The following is a 19,294-nucleotide window of genomic DNA, read 5'->3' as shown; positions in this document are numbered from 1 at the left end:
ATTTTTTGTTTTGAAATCTTTGTACAGAGAAGACAGGCATGGGAGTGCAGGCTGAATGGCACTTCCCTCACCCAGCCTTCCTGCTGGATTGCATAAAGTGCCAGACTCTCCTCAGGGACAGGACAAGGAGCAGTGGCCATAAACTAAACCACAAGAAGTTCCACCTCAACGTGAGGAAGAATTTCTTTACACTGAGGGTGGCAGAGCACTGGGAAAGGCTGCCCAAGGAGGGCATGAGGACTCCCTCTCTGGAGACATTCCAAACCCGCCTGGATGTGTTCCTGTCACCTGCTCCAGGTGACTCTGCCTTGCCTGGGGGGTTGGACTGGATGATCTCCAGAGGTTCCTTCCAACCAGAACAATTCTGTGATTCTGTGAATTTGTAAAAGGGTCTCTATTTACTTAGCAACTAATTTCCAAGCTGGTCTTGAGCTGCTAAGGAGGGAGTCTAGAGGAGACCTTGTAGTCCCAAAAAATTGCATCTTGAAAACTTCCAGCCATAGAAACTCTCCCACATGCCTGGGTAAAAAAGTTTTATCAAGAATGCAATCAAACACATTTAAAAAGCCCAGTTTACCAGTAATTAATCAGAACAAACGGGTAAGAAAAGTGAAATGCCTAGTGAGATATTCCAGATCTGATTCACCAAAACGATTCCCACTCTAAGGAACAGACTAGTGCAACGTTATCAGTGCCAGAGGATCTCATGTCCCCCGAAGTACCTCCAAGTTTCCCTTCTCTGCTACTCAGCTGCTATTTGTGCTTATTTTACAGGCTTTTCTGCCTCCGAGAAATGCAAAACCGGCCTTGTTGCGATCGGTTCGCACATAGAAAATATAACGCGGTGGGGAGCGGAGGCGCCGGGCCCGGGCTGCCCTCAGGGGCCGTGCCCGTCACGCATTTTTTTCACTGGGGGGCAGCAGCCGCGGGGCCGCCGGGCGGGCGTTGCAGGGGCCGCTCCCGCCGGGCCCGGGCCCGAGCCCGAGCCTGATCCCGGATCCCGATCCCGATCCGTGTCCCGCGGGCGGTGCCGGGGCCATGGCGGACCGGCCGCGCTACCACGTGACGCCGCGGCGGCCGCTCCGCGCGCGGGCGGAAGCGGCGGGCGCGGGTCCCGCCCCGCGGGAAGTGAGGCCCGCGGAGCCGCCCCCGCCGCCGCGGGAAGGCGGCAGCTGCAGGCCCGAGCAGGCGGCGGTGGGCGGACGGGGAAGAGGACGGGGCAGGGGACGGGGCCGGGGCCGGGGTAGGCGGCGCGGCGCGGCGGCGGGCGGCATGGTGGGCAGCGGCGACGAGGAGGCGGCTCCGCCGGACGGCCCCGGGATGGCTCCGCCGGACGGCCCCGGGCTGAAGCGGCGGCGGAAGAGCCCCCGGCTGGCGGCGGCGCGGCCGGAGGAGCTCGGGGACGAGATGGACAGCGCGGCCCCGCAGGGTGAGCGGCGCGGGCGGGCGCAGCGGCCCGCGGTGGATCAGGTGGTTGAGGGCGCGGTGGGGCGGCGCGAAGCGGGGCGGGCGGGAGGGCGCCGTGTGGTTTTCCCCCCGGGGGTGCTGGGACGGGACCGCGCCGCTGGAAACGTCCTGGTGAGCCTGGTGCTTCTGGAAGGCTCTCAGGCCCGTGGGCTTGAGCTGAGTGTCCGGCTGTGCCCCTCACCCATGTCTCGTTTCAGGGGACGAGCATCACTTCGGGACCCCAGACTCCCTGACACGGCCCCCTATAAAAGCGTACAGATCGCCAGGTAGGCTCCGATCCCAGAGCTCCGGAGGGGCTGGGATGGCCCACGCTCAGGGAAATGTGAATTATTGGGCTCTAGCTCCTCGGTAGGCGTTACCGTGGCACACAGGTGATGAAATCTCGCTGTGACTCTTACCCCACAGACGAGGGATGGGAGGAGAAGCGATCCTTTGCAGCAGGGCACGCCGAAACCCTCAGGTGGCTGTTTTTTTCCTAGGGCATCACTTGGAACAGTACTTTTACCACAGCATCCAAATTTTACTGACACTGCTTGGTTTTGAAAGGCAGGATTTAAATAAGGTGTGCTGAGCTGCAGAATCGATCCCTCAGTGGCTGTGCTCCTTATTGGGAGCAGTATTGTTTATGAGGAAATGCAAAACTGGGGTTTTCCTTCCTTTGAAACATAAGGATGCTCTGGGACCTGCTCCTGGTCACTGGACTGGGGAAGCTGATGTGTTAGCACTGTGTGGCAGCCACTTGTGGCTTTATTGATGAAACTTGTGTCTTTCTCCAAGCTATAGAAACATGCTAACTCAGTGTAACATAGCCATGTGGCTTTAGCCCATCATTCCACCAGGAAGCTATGATTAAATTGTATTTCCTTCCTCTTTTCTCTGTTTTGGAGTGTGGCAGTGCTCAGGGATGCATTGGGCTAGCTGAGACTGTTCTCCATTCCCATCTGTGTTTTTGTCACCAAGAATTGTCTGCCTGTATTCTGCTCCAGAAGCAGAATTTCCAGGAGGCATGGGAAAAAAAAAATCTTGTTTTGAAGAAGGTTATGAGTATTTCTTTAGGCAAGTACAGAGGTTTGTCTATGAAAAAAGCTTTTGCTCCCACATGGTGGCTAACAGGGTATAATAGGCTCAGTGTTTTAAATGCGGCTGTGCTGTTCCAGGAGGTGCAGCTGAAGGTTGGGTTTTTAATTAGATGGCTCTAAAAATGAGTCTCCTCTCCCTCTCAGCCTCCCCAGCTCTTAGCAGCTGTAGTGGATTATAGGCACAACAGGTGTAAAAGTATGATAACAGACTCTAATTGTTTATATAGAAGCAGAGGATTAGTTTTCCCCCCCCATCTGTAGATGTGCAGTATTTTGCTTTTCCTGCAGAGTTTATGGGATGATCTGTGAGGCAGGGGAATAAGCAGGCTGGGTTCTTGGGGGAGCATTATTGTCCTGCTTCCCTGAGAAGAGAATGGAAACAAAAGCACACCTTGAGAAACTGGTTCCTGGCTCCTACTAAGAGGTTTTAAATACAGGTTAGGCATCTTGCCTGGGGAGCTGGAAAGCTTTAAGAGCTTTAAGAAGAGCTTGCAGAGTTTTAAGAGCCTAAAACCTCCTGCCTTGAATCAGGGCAGCTTCTAGATCAGTGAGCTGAAGATACATGCTAGCAATCTCCATGGAAGTTGTCTTACATTGACCTTTCTTTTCTACAACTTCTGAGAAGTCTCTGTAACACAAAAAATAGTGATTGATACCAGGAAGGGGAGAGCAATTAAGAGCAGGGACTGCCTGAGTAGCCCTCTTTAGATTCATAGATATTTTTGTCTTCTGGTCACAATTACTAGGGAGATTTTCCTTGTAAAATCTGGGTACATAGTGAAATATTATGGATATGTAGTTTGGCATTCCTGAAAATAATTTAGTGAGGAGCTTTGTGGGAGATCAGTCACTCAACAGCTTTTTAAGATGGGTTTAAAACATGGGCCCCCTTAAGTGTGTGCAAATACTTAACTGTTGCACTTGTGACTTACCATAGTTTAAAACTTACAGCTTTTTCCCATTTTTTGTGGTTTGGATGGGTCTGGTGGTTTTATTTTTCTCCTTAGTATGTTTGACATACACTGGTGTGTGAAACTGCCAGAGCACATTAGAAAAAGGCTGTTTCCTTAGTTGAAGTAAAATTACTAAACACTAGGTGGCAAGCTGTGCACTGCCCTTGGCATGTGGTAAAAGAACTACAGAAACACACTGAACCCCAGCAGGAACCTGGGCTGTTTAAAGAGTAAAAGGGCCCAGAGTGAATGTCAGAAAAAAATAACAAGTTGTATTCTTCCCTTTGCTGATGCTGTGCCACAATCTCTGTTCCCCAACTGTTCTACAGCTTTTTATTCTATACCTGAGCTTTTTCTTGTCAGCCCCTTGGTTCTGGGGTTGCATTTTATCCTTTCTTGCATTTGGTTGCCCAGCCCTGACCTTTGCTCTGTGACCTCTGATATCCTACAGGGTTTACTCTTTCTAGTTAGTGACATATCAACTAGGCTGGGTTTCACAGCTGAATGGCTCTGTAATTTGGCCAAGAGCTGAAAAATGTTGATTTATATTCTTCCCACCTACCTGAGGGGTGAAATTAGGTTGCTGTTATGGATTAGGAGAGAATGAGACCTAACTAAAGGATGGCTTGGACTCCATTAAAAGGGAACTTATTTTCTGTATTTGCTTCTGTCTCTTTTCCCCTCTTCCCTCTCTCTCCCCCTTTCTTATGCCAATGCTGCATAAGAAAGACAGCACAATTATTGTTTGTAAGTTGAGCTCCCAAAGCTGTGGGGAAAACTCTCTATATTACCATGGTGCTTACACTGAATCCCCTTAGTGTAAGAAATTTCTTGGCTCCTAATATTCATGTTTTTAAGCCAAGAACTCCTAAATTTTTTTTTTTTAAGAAGTGTGTGGTGGTGTAGATAGCTGTATTTCTAGTGAACTCAAATTTACTTATTTATTACTTAAATTATAAGCATTTCAAGTCTTAGTTGCTTTTTGTTGCCTTTTGAGAGAGTAACTTTTGGGAGTTCACAACTTTGAAAATCAGTGATTTAGGTCATGGATGTTCCAAAACTACAACTTGGTCCTTCAGATTTATGATCTTGCCAATCCTCTTTTTATTCTTTTTTTGCTCCTGACAGGTGGTACTACAGTTTACTTTGAAGAGAATACAGTAAAGGAAAATGCAAAGGCTCGTGATAGTAACAGAACTGAGAAACCAACCATTTCTGCACCATTAAAAGGTAACAGCTTTTATTAGTACTTCTTCCATGGTGTAACAAATGATTGCTTAAATGTATTAAAATGACAATCATTCAGTTTTTTTAGAAAAGGGGGAGTTTTTGAGTTGAAATCTGAATGGATGAAAAAGGGTTTCTTTTAAAAAAAAAAAAGTTTCAGTGTGTACTCCTGCCTGAGCCAAAGTAAAACTGGTTATAATAGGATGATGATCTGCTTGGGTGGAAAACCTTAAAGTTCAAGAAAAGGCAGATTTCAGCTTTGATAAATATCCAACTGTGTGGTTTTTGAAAAGCAAAACTGAAAGGAGTTTTTTCCTTGCTTCAAAAAAGGCTTTATGAGAGTGGATCTTTAATGGCCTCAGGCAAGGAAAACTAAAACTCTTCATTTTCATTTTCATTTTCTAAAGAGGTGAATTATCTTTGACTTCAGCAGGGGGAGTGACTACACCAAGTAATTTCAAGGTGAAGGGAGCACTCTGCTCATTGCTCAGAGATTTTTCTCCATGTGTATTGCAAAAGCAATGGGGAGATACAGTGAGAAAAAAATGGGATTATTTTTAGCCACAGAAGGAGGTTACGTGTCTTTTTAAAAGAAGCCGTAAGAAGAATGATTTGTCATGTTGGCAAAAGCCTTGGGGTGAAGGACCAAATTAAGCCCTTTCTAATAGATAAAAGTAACTTTCTCCAGCTCAGGGAGGTCCAAGAGGCTGTGCCTATGCTGCAGGCTTGGTTTGGCAGCACAGCATATCCTCCTGCCCTGATAAGCCTTGAGGATTTCATAGAAAGAGCCAGAAGCATGTGTGGCTGGTCTGTCCTATTCTGATCTCTGATGTGGTGACTGAGTTCTTCCATTTGTGCTTTGCTTTCAGAAATAAAGGCTGACTTCCTTGAGAGAAATCAGGAGTGCTACTCAACTTCTGCACCACAGAGTAAGTAAAACAGGAGAACCTGGTCTCTCCCTGTCATTAGATGAAAAGGACAGAGTTCAGAGTTATTTTCCTTTCCTCTGGTTCTGGTTTTTCTTGTGCCCTGGGACACTGCCTGGGAAGATGGCCATGCACTCAGGAGGCAGATTCAAACAGAAACTGGAGAAGGCAGCATATTCCAGTCAGAGCCTCTCTGAGGTTATTCAGCTTGCTGACCACAGAAAATGCTCCACTTTCTCTTTCAATTTTTCTTTTCGGAGTTGACTCATGGGACAGTAAGTGCAGAGCATGGAGTAGAGGCATTGTGGGGTAAGCTGAGATGGGGAACAAAACCCTCACCTTTTGGTGGCAGTGAATGTTATTGTACACAAACTTTCCCTTTTATCCTTTCCCTCAGAAGTGATGGCTTGCTGTGCTGTGATTGAATCAGTTGTTCTCTAATCACTGCTCATCTAATCGCTCCCAGTGTTTCAGACTTTTGGGGGATTTTTTGGGTTTGCCTTTTTTTTTTTTCCCCTCCTGTTGGAAGAGTACTTGAAAGAAAATGTTCTGAATTCTTAGAAAAATCTTGATCCTTGTTTCTATCCTCAACAGGTTTAGATACAGATAAACAAAGTTCTGTAAATCAGATTTCAGTCTGAACAACCTGCAGGAGTTGCTTGGGGTTTTGTTTCTTTTTGGTTTTGTTGTTTGTTTTGTTTTTTTTAAAACCATGGTGCTATCAGGAAGAGAAGTTCATCTTGTGGTAGCTGCACATCTGTGAAATGCCTTTGAGAAATGAATTGATGCAGAGAGTTCTATCTTGTCTGGTAGTTCCACTTTTTTGTGCCACTCCAGGTGCTGCAGGAGTGTTTAGTTGTGTGTAGGGTGAAGAACTTTGCACGATCACTTAAAACTCTGAAATCTTTAAGGTGTTTGCAGAAGTTAGACTTTTTGAATTAAGCAAGACAAAATTTACTGGGCCTTCGTGCAAATTGTGTTGTAAATAATGCACAATTCTTAGGCAGAGTAGGGTTTGGTTTTAGACTGTTCATTGAATTATTTTTTCCTTTAGTGCATGAGTTACAGCTGTTGTCTAAATATGAAACCTGCTCTGTGCAAACAGAGCTGCACTGTGATGCATTACAGAATTGAGGTGATTTTGAGCTGTTAACTCTTAGAAGATTGAGATAAGCTTAGCCAGGACAAGCTCCATGGCTGTGCCCTTTTGGGGCAGGGGGTTGAAATTACAGAATAGGGCAGTTCATTAAGCCAGTTAAGCCCCAGCTTAAACCAGAGCTGCTTTTAGCACCTTCTGCAATTGCATTCATACAGAAACAAGGTTATGGAGTTTATTTCAGTGTCTTTAAATAACTACTGCAGGGTATGTTTGTTCAATTTATTCTCAATAGTGCCATTGACAGTGTCCTGATTTGGTTATATATTAAAGAGCCTTCAGCTTTGAACCAGTTGCTGTTCAACAAGGAGCCATAAATTCTCCTGTCTTTTTAATTAACTGGCTAAACGTAGAAAACATGCTGACCAAAAATTGCACAGTATATATTCATACTGCTCTCTTGGGAAAGTTGTTCATAACACTTTATGGATAATGCCTCTTGTACTTTGCTGTCTGAGCCCATTTAAATAGACCAAAAGTATATTTTGAAGTTGAAAGCTTGCACTTTGCTTTAAAAGCATAATTCATCCCAAGAAACTCACTGCTGATGAAGCAGGCCTCCAACCCAATCTACATGGAGAGGGAAAAGAAGATATTTAACAGATTGCTTTGTTTTTCCTGTTTAGGTCTTGCATTATGTTGTTTATCTAGTGTGTCCATTAATTAAGTTTCCAGTTTTACGCCTCTCAAATTCTTGAGCAAAATCAGGAAACTTAACTGGGACATGGGATCCTTGTGCAGAAAATAACAGCTTGTTAAATCTCTTCCATTTTATCACCTTGTACTTGAAATGGAGTTTTATTTGCATAATTCTTCAAGAGTTGGAAATCTTTGGGGGTGATTTGTGGTAGGCTGGGGACTTGTGCTTTCTAGGCAAGGTCATGAGGATGCCTTGGGGGCTGGCATTTGGCAGAGGGCAGAGATTGAGATTTGCTCTGACAGTTGAGTGAGACTTCTCAGGCTGGTGACAGTGGTGAAGGTGTCATTTTTCTTGTTCAAGATGATTCTGTTGAGCACAAGGGGGAGAATGATCTGGAAAGGAACTGAAAACCCTGAACTTGACCCTGCCCCACCTGGGGATGAGGTGACAGCCTCACCTTTGCTCCAGCTTAGCAGGACTGGCTTTGGTTCAATAGGGTGCTTTGTTACCCTTCCTGTAAGCTTTGTGGAATTTTGCATGTAAAAGTTTTTGTTGAAAATAATGCAGTTTGGTGATTTCAACTCCCTGCTGGAAGACTGGTCATAATTGTTGTCTTAGTGTTCTTCTCACATTCCTTTTTAATCTCTTAACAGGCAGAAGTAAATCTCGGTATCAGTCCAGTACAGAGAAGCAGTCACAGCCTTTGGCCAAAAGTAAGACTTCTGCTTTCACTTCTGTTTCATCCTTGGGTAACATTTAACCATTTTTATACCTTTCCAAGTATTTCAGTTCCTGGGAGTTGGTGTTAAGCTGAAGGTCCTTGCTAGAACAGATGATTTCCTTGCTGGGACGTGTCATCAGCATGAAGGAAGGAAGGGTGTTGTATAATGGACAACATTTGCACCTGAATTTGAGGTCTTTCATCTGTAATGTGTACAAGATTAAGACTGAGGCAGGGCTAGTGGTGGTGTTATTTAACCATTGCTGTGTTGCTGTCCTGATAAAAGTTGGGGTGTAAAAGGGGAACAAGAGGAATGCAGTTCTTCCTGTTTCCAGGAAGATTGGTGTGTTTTGTCACTCATTTCACTGGGAACAGAATCCTTTTGCTTGCAATGCATGAAACAAGTGTTAATTTAACTGTTCAAATATGAAACCAAATCAAAATTTCTGATATTTGATGTACGTTGTTTGCTGTGTGTACTTTGTGAAGCTCACTGATCCAAAGGCCACAATGTTCTCTGATAGTGTTGACCACCAGTGTTTGAGATGCAAAAATTGCTGCAGGAACTATTTTTATCCTAAGGGAATAGGAAAGAAAAATAACACAGAAACCATTCTGGTGCAGCCAGGCTTCTGTAGCATCTTTTCTGCAGGCTGTAAATGTAGGAGAAGCTTTGACCTTTTTCAGAACCATTTTAAGCTCTTAGTTTGGATTTTATTAAAGTGAATGGAATATTGATGAACTTTAAGAGCTCCTTTTTCAGAAGAAGGACTAATTTAGTCTCAGTCAATGTGGGAATATGTAAAAATGTTCTTTTTTTTTAATGTTGTCACTTCACAAAGTGGCTTGAGTTCAAAACTGTGTTCTCTGTTTTGTGGTTTGGTTTTTTTTAACTAAACCATCTTTTCTGTGCTCTTCAACTACTGTACCTGTATTGAGAATGGGGTGATTTCACTGTTTTTCCTTTCACTTGTTGACTTCTGATGCCTTTTAAAACATTGTTTTCTTCTTGTTTGCTCCATCTCTCTATAGAAGACAGTCAATCACAGAATGGATTTCACAAGATGTGGACTTTTTTACTGGTTCTGTTAATTTGTGTCCCACTGCTTTATGTCCTGTGGAGTGGAATTCAAGGTGGAACCTCCTCAAGGAGAGATGCTGAAATTCTGCAAGAGTTTCGGGCCCGGATGGAGAAACTAAAAAATACTTACCAAAGCCAGGACCCCAGACTGTGGAGAAAAGCCCGTGTGTCCCTTGAGAAACGTCTGAACTCTTCCCATGTGCATCTGGAGCCTGCTATCCTGCTGCTCACAGCTGGCCAGGAAGCTGAGAAGGCCCTGAGGTGCCTGAGCAATGAGATTGCCAATGCTTTTGCCTCATCCCAGAACGCCACCACAATCAGCATCGACGGGGCGGACAAGGCCGTGCTGGACAGTGACATTGTCAAGCTGGAGGTGGACACAGAGCTCAGCTCTGGGTTCAGTGAAGGCAAGAAGGTGGCAGTGGTGCATCGATTTGAGTCACTGCCTGCAGGCTCCACCCTTATCTTTTACAAGTACTGTGACCATGAGAACGCAGCGTTTAAGGACGTGGCCCTTGTGCTGACAGTTCTGCTGGACGAGCAGTCGCTCAGAAAGAGCCTCACCTTTCAAGAAGTGGAGGAGAAAGTCCGGGATTTCCTCTGGGCAAAGTTCACCAGTTCAGATGTTCCTAGTTCTTACAATGGCATGGACACAGATAAGCTGAGTGGACTGTGGAGCCGGATATCTCATCTTGTGTTGCCTGTTTGGCCTGAAAAGGGCCTCCCTCTGGAGGGGTGCACGTAAAAGTTGCTGGAGGGCACTTGGGAAAGGAGGAAGACACAAAACGTGTGTTGCAAGGCAGAACAGGGAAGAACTCTTAGTGTGGCTGCTGAGCTCAGGCAGCAGCAAACCAGTTCTTTCTGTGCAGAGCCTTTCCACCAAGTGGCAGAGTTGTTTCTGCCAAAGTAACTGGGACTTCTCTAAGTAAACTACAGAGTGTAAGCAAGGAACTTGTTGGTTGTTGGTAAATTGCACTCAGTGATGCATTCAGCCTTGGTATCCTGGAGCTGAACATTGCTGTGCCTCAGTTCAGAGTCACCCATCTGCCTCTGAACCTGTGTTGAAGCACTCTTGGCTTTGCTGTGAGGATCTTCCTCTGGTGGTGCATAAAGCTGGTATCACATTTGACCAGGTAACAATGTAAAGCTATCACCTTCATCTCCCACCATTGCTTACTTCTAACATAAGAAATAAACTGAAAATGATGATTAAGTGATGTGAGTCTAAGCACAAGCTTCTTCCTGATCCATTGGATCACAACATAGGTGTCAGCTATCTCTGGCCACTTGCAGAAGTAGCAAAACTGCTTGAAAGATCTGTGACCTGTAGAGAACCTTTCAGCAAGCATTTCTTCCTTAAATGAGCCTGCCCCAAAGAGTTCTGGGGAAAGAGAAAAGATGAGGGACAAAGGTTGCTTAAATTCAGTAGTAATGGCAGTTAAATAATTCCTCAGTACCTCTTTGCCTGGCTGCTTGTAGGAGTTCTCTACTCTTTTTCAAAGTTTTGCAAGTTGTAAAATTTGGATGGAAATGATAAAATGTCATCCCCGTGTACATACTATCTCCTTTCCAAACAAAACTTTAGGAAGACATAGTTTATTTCTCCTTTTACTAAGATCATTATTTTTGCATTGAGAGAATCTATTTATTTGTGGTACTTGATATCCTAAAAAATAACTTCTATTATCTGTGTATAGCTGGCTGCTTGCTGTATAAATTTCTAGCAAAGAACAGATTTGCAGAGCATGCTTTTAAAATGTTTTTTAGTCTCTCATGTCAAGAGTTTCTCACAAGAACCTGTTTCTGTTGTTAAATACTTTGGGTAAAAAAATAAGGAGAATAGCAGCACTTCCATTTCTTTGCTGTTACTTCATGCTCTGAGCTAGTGGTCCATGTCCATTTGGTTTTATTGAGTATGAAGGAATGTGTGAAGATGCTCTCAAATTAATAGGATGTTTTCTTGTAGCAGCTGAGAGACTTGGCCCATCCTTCATTCACAAGCCCTTTGAACTCTCCTGTTGCAAAAAAAAAAAAAAAACAAAAACATTTTCAACCAGGAAAACCTGTTGAGGAGCTGGAGCTTCTGGCTTCTTTCTGCTAGGCAAGGTTGGGGGTGTTAAGAGAAATTGACCAAAATCACCTGAAGCAAATAAAAGAGCAGCGTTTGGGAGACACAGAGCTGTGGTCACTTTAACCAGAGGTGGATTGGTTCTAACTATTGAGAGCCAGCAATGGATAATGCTTCCTATTTTAATGGGTAGAAATAAAAACAGTAAGAAGACATGGAAGTGCTGTTGTTCAGGATGTTTAATAGCTCAGGAAAGAAAAGATGGCATTTACATTTTGAACATTTCACTGGACAAATGCTTTTTATAAAAAAAAAAAAACTGTGACTTATTTTCAAATTTGTCCTCATAGCATATTTGTATATTATGTAAACTATTTTAGTAATGATTCAAAATAAACATACTTGTTTGTTTTATAAAGCTGTTTTAAGACTTGCCCACTGAATTTTAAGTGCTCAGACTTTTTTTCCCCCGTGTTTAAATTGCTCATTCACCTTTGACCAACTACAGATGCCTAAAATACAACTTTTTGCAAAATTCAGAACTTTTAAGAACCTTGAGTGGAGTGGTAGATATAGGGATGCAGATGCATGTGTTTCATAATATCAGGGCTTTGGTCTGACAGGGAACATGTCAGGAAATGGCTGTGAATTGTCTTTTACTTGGTGTTCTTGTACTAATTCCCCAGTTCTGATTTCAGCTGGAACTAATGCTAAGATATGGCTCACTTGTTTCATTAGCCCAAGACAAGAGTCAGTAGCTGACAAAAGGAATGACTTCATCCTTGTTCCACTCCTAGCTGCATGTTCTGTACTTTTGGTGTACAAAGCAGTGCACTGTGAACTGATAGGAGGGACAGTCTTACTGAAAAGTAACTTTAAAAAATTTATCAGAACTGGCCACCACAAAAAAGAAGACAAAGTTGCAATACAAAGACAGGAGATTGCACACAAATATAATTAAAACATACTTAATACAGGTCATTTTCTGTTTCTAAAACTCCTCTTTCTTGTAGGTATTAAAGAGCTGTATATTCGTGGTTCAAGAGAAAATAGGAAGGTGTCTGGAAACTGATGATTTAATGTTGTTCTAGCCAAAGGAAAATCTTTTTGTTGTTGTTGTTGTGAACTGTGGGGAAAGCCTACAGAGCTGTACTTCTAAATATGTTGTGCTGCTTAGTCTGAAAAAAATTACAAACAAGATGATATGGCCCTCCCATAGAAGGGGAAAAGGCTCAGGATTAGAAGACTCTCCCTGCTCCTGAAGCAGCAAGTCCTTTTGTAGCTGGTTGTGGCTTTGTCCTTAAAAGGCTCTCATTAAATATCCACAGGTACTTAATGCAGATCTCATTAAGCAACTCCTACTCAGCCAGAGGTGAAGAGTAATGTCTGTCTGTGTTCCTCACAGGCAGCTGATTACTATCCTCCTTCTATAATTATTTCATTGCCTGGGGCAAACGGAGCCATTTGATGTTTTCCAAACTGCAAAATAGTTTGGCTCCTTCTAGAGAAATCTGACTTGTGAAGTTGAAGTGACCCTGACTGTCAGCAGATCAGGAAATTAGTTGTTGACAGAAAAAATGTGGTTTTACAGAGCAAAGACACCAGATCTGGCCTTGAGACCAAGACGGGGATTTTCCTTCTTCTGTGGCCTTTAGCAAAAAACTTTGGAGTAGAACATGATCTTTTGGGGGAGGGCTGAACCAGCTACACACCAAGCTGCAGACAAGATTTCCAGCACTCTGCAAATTGGACTGGAAATGGTCAAAGTGCTCCTTGGGTTGTGAGCAGATGGAACTGCAGTTGGTGAGAGCCCCTTGCAGGTGGAAGGGGGAGTGTGGCCCCTCTCCTGCTGTCACCTGTGGGATGGAAATCTTCAGCAGGGGCTGTTGTGGAAGGGACCCAGAACAAAGCACTGCCCAGCTGGTGTTACCTTGTCTCTCACACCCTGCTCTGAGTCATGCTGTGCTGAGTGTGGAGCATGCTAAGCAGGTTTGGAAAAAATAATTAATTTTTCCCCCCCTTTTTTTTCCACATCAACAAAATCATACTCTTTCTGCAAATGAAATTAAAAAATAAGTTGTGACTTTCATATCCTTGTTTTTGAAAATTAGATTTGTTTTGAACAAAAAGTCCAGCTTGAACTGAATGCAAAAGGTAAGGTGAGAGCTCCATGTCAAGGCAGGCATAAAATTATTTGCTGTACAGGACACAGCTATATGCACTACCTGCAATGCAATGGCCAGCATGCTGTATATTTAGGAAAAGAATCTGATTTTGGAGGGGTGTAATGAAACATGAACAACTTGCCAGATTCTGTGTTAGGACCCTGTGGTACAGTTGGAAAACTGTGGGAAGAAATCTGAAGTGATGCCTTTATTTCATAAGAGAACAATTTTTCATGCATTGTTTCTGCTGGACAGCAAAGTTGTCGGAGTAGAGAGCAGGGAGGGGGGGGGTATCCTGTAGTCCTCACAGCTGTGCTGTGTCCTGTTTTATTGTCAGCTCCTGACAGTTGGATTTATAATTGTGTGCCTGGAAAATCTCATTCCATGTCCAACAGGTGGAAGCACCCTTCCCCAAATTCCTCCACGGCTCTTGGGAGCCACGTCAATCAGGGAAAGGGGGGAGGGAGTCTGGGGGCTCTGGGCTGCAGGAGCCAGCTGCCCCTTTCTAATTTTAGGAGGGGTGTGCAAGAGCAGTGTGGAGTGGAAAACTTTCCAAACCTCTTTCTTAAAGCTGCAATAGGCGAGTGAGTGAAAGATGAGAGCGTGGCTCTTTGCTTTTCCCTCACTGGGTGCCTCCATCCAGCACCAGGGCAGCACTCGCTGCTGGTCCCTGCCGTGCTCTGCCCTCTAGGGAGCTCGTCCAGCTGCAGAGGCTTCCATCCCTGTCCTCTCACCTGGGGCTCTGTGCAGGTAAAAGCTGTTTTTTTTATTTCTGAATTTCACAAGGTGACTGTGTTTTGCGCGAGAATGTCTTTTTCTCTCTCTCCTCCTGTCAGGTGTTTGGCCATCAGAGCTTTCCACTTCACTGCAAGGGAATCTTTGACAAAGATTCACTTTCAAACCAGTTAGGTTCCACTGGCAGGTACAGAGAGCAAACAGGAGCAAAACCAGAATACAAACACTGCCTTTTAATTCCATTTAAACCAAACGATTTCCATGTTTGAGAAAATCCTAATGTGATGCCTAGTTTGCCTGGAGATGAGAAGGAGGAGCATGAAACTAGACTAACTGCTTCCAAGCAGAAAAGAGAAACTATGTTTAAAAGCATAATTAAAGAGGCAGTACATTACGAAAGTGCTGAATAATTTAAATAGGCTGCCAGTCCAGCAATATTAAGCAGTAAATTTAAGCAAACACTATGTGATGATGGGGAATATAATAATTTCATTTGCCCTAGTCTGCAATCAGGGCTCCCATACATTGCAGTAATATTGTTTTCATTGACTGAAATTGCCATTATTATTATTATTAATATTATTATTACTTTCAGTCTCCTGCTTTTGGGAGCAGCAAGTTTGCTCTTTGAGAACTCAGGAGGGAATTTGGCACTGCTTGCCACTCTTTCCCACTAGACCTGTGCTTGTCTTTCCATGTTCAGGCATTTTTTTTCCCCTCAGCTGGCAAAATCAAAATAATTATAAAATAAAAATAAATTTTAAAAGTGCCCAAGGAGCACTTTGACCATTTCCAGTCCAATTTGCAGACTGATGGAAATAAAAATAATTTCCAAAGGTTTAACCACTGACATCTCAAGTTTACCTCTTCTTTCAAAGGAGGTATGCTTATGCAGGAAAATGTACTCTGTAATTAGTTTGTATATGTAAAAGACCCAAATTAAGGCTAAATGAGAATCCTGTAATTGTAATGTGATTAAATTCTGCATTGCCTAAACTTCATAGCTGTAATCTCTCAGTATTTAGGGTGTTTTCCTATGATGTTCCCATACTGGAATAACTTCCATGCAAAATGATGACCATTTACTAGAGGAGAGGCTATATACAAATAGATTAATCCTTTCTAGTGAAGTTAAAAAAAAAAAAAATTATCATGGTAGTTACCATGATCCTTTAGTGTTTGGGGTTGATAACTCTCCACCCCCGTGCTCCCCCAAGAAATTTGGCACCAAACCATCACACTAATGACTGAAAACCAGACTGGGGAAGTTGTAGACAGGCCCTGAAGGGAGCATTCCCAAAATAACTGTAGGAAAAAATTATTTTTTCCTATTCTAATAACTTTCCTTCTTCAGTGGAAATAATTTGCTATAGCTGGATAATATCTTAGACCTATTTTTGAAGCGTGGGTGGTTTTAATGCATCTTCGGGGTGGAATCTATGCATTAGAAGTCAGTATACTAACAAATTCTTAATTCGTGTTTATAATGAGTGATAAAAGTGAAATGAAGCCCGTGGAACTCAGTCATGTCTCTGAAGTTCTGCAAATGTTTATTTAAATTTAAATTTGGGAGAGTGTAATTGGAGACTCTTTCATTTACAAAAAAAAAATTATTTTTCTAAAGATGAAGGCTATGAACACAAATGACTAAAAAGCGGTGCCCTAGTTTCGGCTGGAGCCGCTTCAGGAATGCCAACATCAGCGCTGGGTTTAATTAGCATTGCCAAGTCCTGGCCTTGCACCAACACCCAGGGCTCCGCTTAAGAAACGCGAGGGGACTGACCCGGCAGGTCAAGCCTGTAGAACTGTGAGGGGAAAAAGACGAGCTCCGAGTGAAAGCCCGGAGACCGAGGGAGGGCAGGGCAGGGCGGCCGCGCCGCACCCAAGATGGCGGCGGGCGCTGAGGGGGCCCGGCGGCCCGGCGCCATGCTGGGAAGGTCGGCGGCCGGCGGGCCGGTTCTCGCGAGAGTTCCCGATGCGCCGCCGCCGCCGCCGCTCCGTGTCAGTTGCGGGCCGGTAATGGCGGCGCTGAGCGGCCGCTGACGGGCCGCGCACCGGGCTCGGGCCGCCCTCCCTCCGCCCGCCTTCCGCGGGATGTGCCGCGAACCTGCCGCCGGCGCAGCGGGCGTCCACCAGGTGAGGAGGCGGCGGGAGCGGCCCGCGCCGCCGCCCCAGGCCGCGCTCGGCCGGCGGTGCCGCCCCGCCGGGGCGTCGGGCGAGGTGGGGCCGGGGCGGGCCCGGCCTGAGGAGCTGCCGGCTGTCACTTGGCTCGGCCCCTCCGCCCGGCTCCGGCGTCTCCGCGGCATCCGCTTCACCCGTTAAGTCTCTTTCTTTTTCTAGTTTTAATTTGTTTTCCGCTGCTTGGCGTACTGGGGGGTGGCGGGTGAAAGGAGAGGGTTGGGTTGGGGTGCTCCGTTTCGCTGTTGTCTTTTCGCGTTGTGGGGGAAACCACCGATCCCGGGTGTTTTCCGCGGACAAACAGAAACACAGCCCGGGGTGGCCCCGCTGCCCTCGGAGCCGCGCCGAGCACCGGGACGGCGCTTTTAAAGTTTAAATGTGCTCTTTGCTAAATGCGTGCCTGTGCTGTCCAGGGCGTCCTGCCCTGGCATTGCGGCATCGCTCGGTGTCTGCCCGCTCAAAGTCCTCCTGACATCCCCGGCAGCATCTGCCCCGAGCGCTCTCTGGCTTCATCGCTGCCATTCTCTGTGCCTCTTGGAGGCATAAAGGCTTCTAGATGGGTATGACTGGGTTGATTTGTTGGTTTTTGGGGTTTTTTCCGTGTGGATGCAGTTTTGTGTGGTGTATTGCCTGCTGTCGGTGTAGGTTTTGTGGAATCGTTAGGATGGTCAGGCACTGGAGTAGGTTGCCCAGGGAGGTGGTGGAGTTACCATTCTCAGAGGTGTTTAGGATGTTTGATGATCCTAAAGGGGTCTTCCAACCTTGATTTTCTGATTTTTTGATTGTTTCTGTCTCTGGGTATAAGCTGTAGCTTAGCAGCTGAGCATCTCCTGGCACATTGTGTAAGTTTGCAGGTAGAGGTTTGTCTGTCAAATAGCTTCATTGTGTAGATGAACAATCCACTGTCTTGAAATTGAAAATTTAACACTTGACTGATCGGTTCTGGAGGGAGGGGGGGGTTTGTCTTCTTAAGCTGCTTCAACTGTTCTCCTGATTGGAAAACTCAAAGTACAGTGACCAAGTTGTCTGTGGGACAAACGTGTGGAGCTGTAAGTGATTCACTGCTTTGCATGTCAGTTCTCAGTGTTCTGTCGGGCTGTCTGCACCGACGGGCTAAATTTTGCTGTCTCTCTGCTATAGTTCTGGTTGCTGCAACAGTTTCATTAGGTAATGCTTGAGATAATTAGATACAACTGAGGGTGTGGCCATGTGAACACTGTAAACTGTCGAAGGCTTCGGTTTCTGTGAGTGACGCTACTTTAAACAGAAGGTATCCTGCTCCCACTAAGCAGAGCAACTTAATTTATGGAGTAATGGAACATTTCTGCAAGGGCCAGGGTACCGTGGAAATCACCTGCATCCAAAGGAGATCGGGGCAGCATCTTGAGAGAGGTGATCGTGCCCCTCTGGTCCTCTCTCGTGGGACCTCACCTGGGGTCCTGTGTACAGTTCAGGTGTCTCCAGCATAGAAAGAACATGGAGCTGCTGGAGCAGGTCCAGAGGAGGCCACAAAGTTGGTAAGAGAATTGGAGCACCTCTCCTGTGAAGACAGGCTGAGAATGCTGGGCTGTTCAAAGATTGCATGGAGACCTCACAGCATGTTCAGTGTCTGAAGGGCCCTACCAGGAAAGCAGAGAGGGACTCTTTGTTGGGAACTATAGAGGTAGGACAAGAGGGAATGGCTTCAAACTGAGAGACTGGGTTTAGCTTAGGCACTGAGAAGAAATTCTTCCCTGTGAGGGTGGTGAGGCTCTGGCACAGAGCTCGCAGAGCTGTGGCTGCCTCTTCTCTGGAGGTGTTCAAGACTGGATTGGATGGGGCTTGGAGCAACCTGGGATAGTGGAAGGTGTCCATGGCCAGAAGTTGGAACTAAATGATCTTTAAAGTCCCTTCCAACCCAAACCATTGTAGGATTCTGTGTTGCTGATTGGCATGGATCATCTTGTAGGCTGCCTAGGCTGGGTGTGGTGGGGACTGAGAGAAAGTGATTTTAAAATTATGAACATCTTGTTTGCGTGGGTTTGTTTTACTAAGCTTTGGTGCATAGCTCAGGTTTGAACACTGTCCTGATAAACCAGTCCCAATGTGGATCATGTCTTTTCTGTCTTGAAATAACTTTGTTGGCAATTTCTGTCACCACAGCATAAGCATCCCTTAAATGGGTAAGAATCTAATCTTGGAGTTGCTACATCTGTACTGAAGGTTTTGTTCACTTGGATGTGATGAACTTTGTGTCTCCTTTCACCCCTCTAGCAGACACAGAGCTGCTTTCTGCTAAAAAGGTTTCCTTGTATCAAGCAGACTTGTGGATGAAGTCATTAATGGGTTTAGTCCCATTGACTTCAGAGTGCTCAGATAAGGCTGCAGTGCTATTATTGTGATTCCAGTTAGGTTTGAAATCAGGAGTGTCAGTGCACACAGCACTGGATCTATTCTGTGTTACCATCTCTGGGAGGTGGGTGAAGCTGCACTACACAACATGAATGGTGTCATGTGCTGCTGCTGCTTCTTTCCTCCCACTTTGTCCTGGCAGCAACCTGATAAACTGAAAGAAAAGTCGCCATAAAAGAAAAATGACTATTTTACTGCCAGTTTAGTGAGTTGAACTGGCTTGTGATGCAGTCAGGTGAGCATTGCATCTATGACAGAGTGACGTGACTGTTAGAGAAGGCAGCAAGGAATATTTGGATTCCTTCATCACTGTGGAGCTGCTAAATCTGCTCAACTCCACCTTGAAAACTTACATCAGAGAGCCACCTTTTTATCAGTACAGCAGAACTGTTTAACTCTGCTATCGATGTACTTAAACTAATTCATTCTATTCAAATCAATATGAGTGTTAATATAAGATCAGGTGTAGTGATACAGTAATGATCAGAAGGACTTTGGTAGTTGAGT

The 19,294-nt window shown here is 45.0% G+C and overlaps 2 protein-coding genes across 9 annotated transcripts in view; both read left to right on the top strand.

Moving 5' to 3' along the window:
- The first annotated feature begins 1,023 nt into the window (after positions 1 to 1,023).
- On the top strand, positions 1,024 to 11,736 carry LOC129123854 (torsin-1A-interacting protein 1-like). The gene is made up of 6 exons (XM_054638474.2): positions 1,024 to 1,429; positions 1,665 to 1,733; positions 4,628 to 4,729; positions 5,596 to 5,655; positions 8,102 to 8,161; positions 9,202 to 11,736. The coding sequence occupies exons 1-6, from the start codon at positions 1,039 to 1,041 to the stop codon at positions 9,993 to 9,995; spliced, it is 1,476 nt and encodes a 491-aa protein (XP_054494449.2). The 5' UTR covers positions 1,024 to 1,038; the 3' UTR covers positions 9,996 to 11,736.
- Positions 11,737 to 16,197: 4,461 nt separating this feature from the next.
- CEP350 (centrosomal protein 350) overlaps positions 16,198 to 19,294 on the top strand; it is a 70,344-nt gene continuing 67,247 nt past the window's right edge. For 7 of the 8 annotated variants that reach the window (XM_077181979.1, XM_077181976.1, XM_077181980.1 and 4 more), the window contains exon 1: positions 16,198 to 16,354. The gene's annotated coding sequence lies outside the window, so the exon portion shown is untranslated. Of the gene's footprint in view, positions 16,355 to 16,465; positions 16,536 to 19,294 lie in introns of those variants that run through there. The other variant, XM_077181975.1, reaches the window with a different exon arrangement.

The sequence above is a fragment of the Agelaius phoeniceus genome, chromosome 8, assembly GCF_051311805.1.
Source record: "Agelaius phoeniceus isolate bAgePho1 chromosome 8, bAgePho1.hap1, whole genome shotgun sequence".
In the NCBI taxonomy this organism is placed as follows: domain Eukaryota; kingdom Metazoa; phylum Chordata; class Aves; order Passeriformes; family Icteridae; genus Agelaius; species Agelaius phoeniceus.
This window is presented reverse-complemented; position numbering and strand designations above follow the sequence as displayed.